This window comes from Buceros rhinoceros, unplaced genomic scaffold, assembly GCF_000710305.1.
Source record: "Buceros rhinoceros silvestris isolate BGI_N320 unplaced genomic scaffold, ASM71030v1 scaffold18907, whole genome shotgun sequence".
NCBI classification, from domain to species: Eukaryota; Metazoa; Chordata; class Aves; order Bucerotiformes; family Bucerotidae; genus Buceros; species Buceros rhinoceros.
This window is the reverse complement of record NW_010422958.1, coordinates 684-2,762: the sequence shown is the minus strand read 5'-3', so window position 1 is coordinate 2,762 and position 2,079 is coordinate 684. Positions and strand designations below refer to the sequence as shown.

The following is a 2,079-nucleotide window of genomic DNA, read 5'->3' as shown; positions in this document are numbered from 1 at the left end:
TTCCAGCCCGACCCCCCCCCCGCCACTGGGTGCTGGTCTCTACGATGGGCTCTTTTTCCTCCTGGTGAAGCTCCTTGCCCAGGTACCAGTCTGGCCATCTCCTTTTGCCTGGTCCCTGCCAGAAGGCAAGGGGGCAAAAAGGCTTGAATGTGGATTGGTAAAAGGGGCTGAGGCAGACCCCGTGAAAGTCACCTAATGTCCCTAGGCTATCTGTGGAGCTCTGGAGGGTTGGTGGGAGAGTGGTGGGCAGGGAGGGGTGATTTGAGGCACACTGAAGTGTGAGAGGGCAGAGATGCCCTGGGACTGTCACTGTCAGCAGGCACAGCAGTGCTGTCAGCTGCCTGGCCCCCTCTCCTCCCTCTGGGCCATATCCCTCCAGCCCTGACCTCCCCAGGACCGTGGGGGTGGCTGGGATGTGGACCAGAACCCTGAGGAGTCATGGGGGCCAGGATGCTCCCCAGCACCTCTCTCCCCGTCTTTAGGAGGATATGGTGGAGCAGGGCTTTGCCGCCTCAGAGCTGTGGAGCATGGTGTGGCATCGTGTTGCTGTGGTGCTTTGTGTGGGCAGCAGCGGGGCAGCACCGGAGGGAGAACCCCCAGGAGCAGGTCACCCTGTGGCAGAGCCAGACTGGAACCTCCTCTCCCCTCAAGGTAGGAGCTGCAGGATGGCCCTACTCCACATCCTCCCTCAGACTTGCCCACGTGTCTGTCCCTGAGGCCAAAGGGCTCAGGAGGCTTTTTTTGAGGATTGCTGTTGTCCTCTGGGGAGAGAGTGCAGGGCTGACACATGCTGTGCCTAGTCAGCAGAGACAGATCTAGTCAGCAGAGCTCAGCTGAGTTGGCTGTGGGGAAACAAGAAAGTGTCTGTGCTGCAGAGGAACATTCACCCTGGAAGGGGCTACCATCACCCTGGGTGGAGATTGGTCTGGTTTTGGTCAGGGAAGCATGGAAGCAACCCTGGAGCAGCCTTGGGGCAGTACAGACAGACAGAAGAGACAAGATGTTTCAGTCTGCCCTAGCTTTGCCCCTCTGCCGCACTGTCCCCCCCGCAGGGACTCTGCTCTTCCTCAGCCTGGCCCTCTTTGTCTTCACTCGCGAGCCCTGCCGGTGCCTGCTTCAGCTCACCCAGTCCCATGGTGTCCTCATGGCGACACTGAAGAGGCTGCTGTCCCCTGGCTTCCTGGCACGCCTGGCACAGACGTGAGTTGTGGGCAGGGCTGAAGTGGGCAGAGCTCAGGCCTGCGCACCAACATGCAGAGAGCTGAGAAGCTCCTGACCCGGCACTTGCAGGGCAGAGCTCCCCTGCAGAGCCTCTCCTTAGCGCCTGTTGTCGGGAAGGCTCTCCCCCTTTCACCGTCGTGTTCCTGATGGCAGCTGTGTTAAGCCCTTTCTCTGTAACGAATTCAGGCAAGCAGGAGAGGACGGGGACCCTGAGCTTGTCTCAGCAGTGGTGATCCAGGCCTGCCAGTTCCTCTGTTTCCCTTTTGCACTGGATGTGGATGGAGACACCTTAGCATTGGTCGTGGAGGCTGTGAGAGAAGCTCAGATCCCCGCCCAGCTGCTGCAGGTACCCTCTTCCCTGCCATACTGTGGAGATGCCTCCCCATTGCACCCCCTGAGGCATGGCACCGACTCACACCATGCTGGCACTTTCTGTCCACACACGGACGTCACTTGGGTGTCACACAGCCCTCGGAGCAGCTTGGCCAGCAGCTGCACTGACCTGCTGGTAGCCTTCAGACCCTGCTTGACTTGGCCCACATGCAAGGACAGCGCACTCAGCACTGCTCTCTCTCCTTTCTTCTTAGGTCTGCTCTCGCCATCTGCCCCTCTCATACACCGAGCTCCCCATGAGCCTCTTGTGCCACCTCATTGTATCCGATGAGCAGGTCATAGGCCAAGTGGTGAGGGAAGCTGCTGCCTCAGAGCACATCATTGCCTTCTGCACATCTGCCTTGTTTTCAGACAGCCTCCTGCTCACAACTGACCTCCTGTCTCTCTTGACCCACGTGGCCCGGGCCTGTCCAGAGCACCTGCCCTTTCTACAGAGGATCCTGAGGGGCTCAGATGTGGCCGCCC

The 2,079-nt window shown here is 59.7% G+C and overlaps 1 protein-coding gene across 1 annotated transcript in view; it reads left to right on the top strand.

Moving 5' to 3' along the window:
* The window catches only part of STK36 (serine/threonine kinase 36), a gene marked incomplete at its 3' end in the record, with an annotated part of 12,595 nt that overhangs the window by 9,868 nt on the left and 648 nt on the right, over window positions 1-2,079 (top strand). Inside the window, exons 21-25 of the mRNA XM_010140262.1 lie at window positions 15-82; window positions 483-651; window positions 1,053-1,200; window positions 1,408-1,567; window positions 1,809-2,069. Coding sequence (XP_010138564.1) covers window positions 15-82; window positions 483-651; window positions 1,053-1,200; window positions 1,408-1,567; window positions 1,809-2,069 — 806 coding nt within the window. The remainder of the gene's footprint in view (window positions 1-14; window positions 83-482; window positions 652-1,052; window positions 1,201-1,407; window positions 1,568-1,808; window positions 2,070-2,079) is intronic.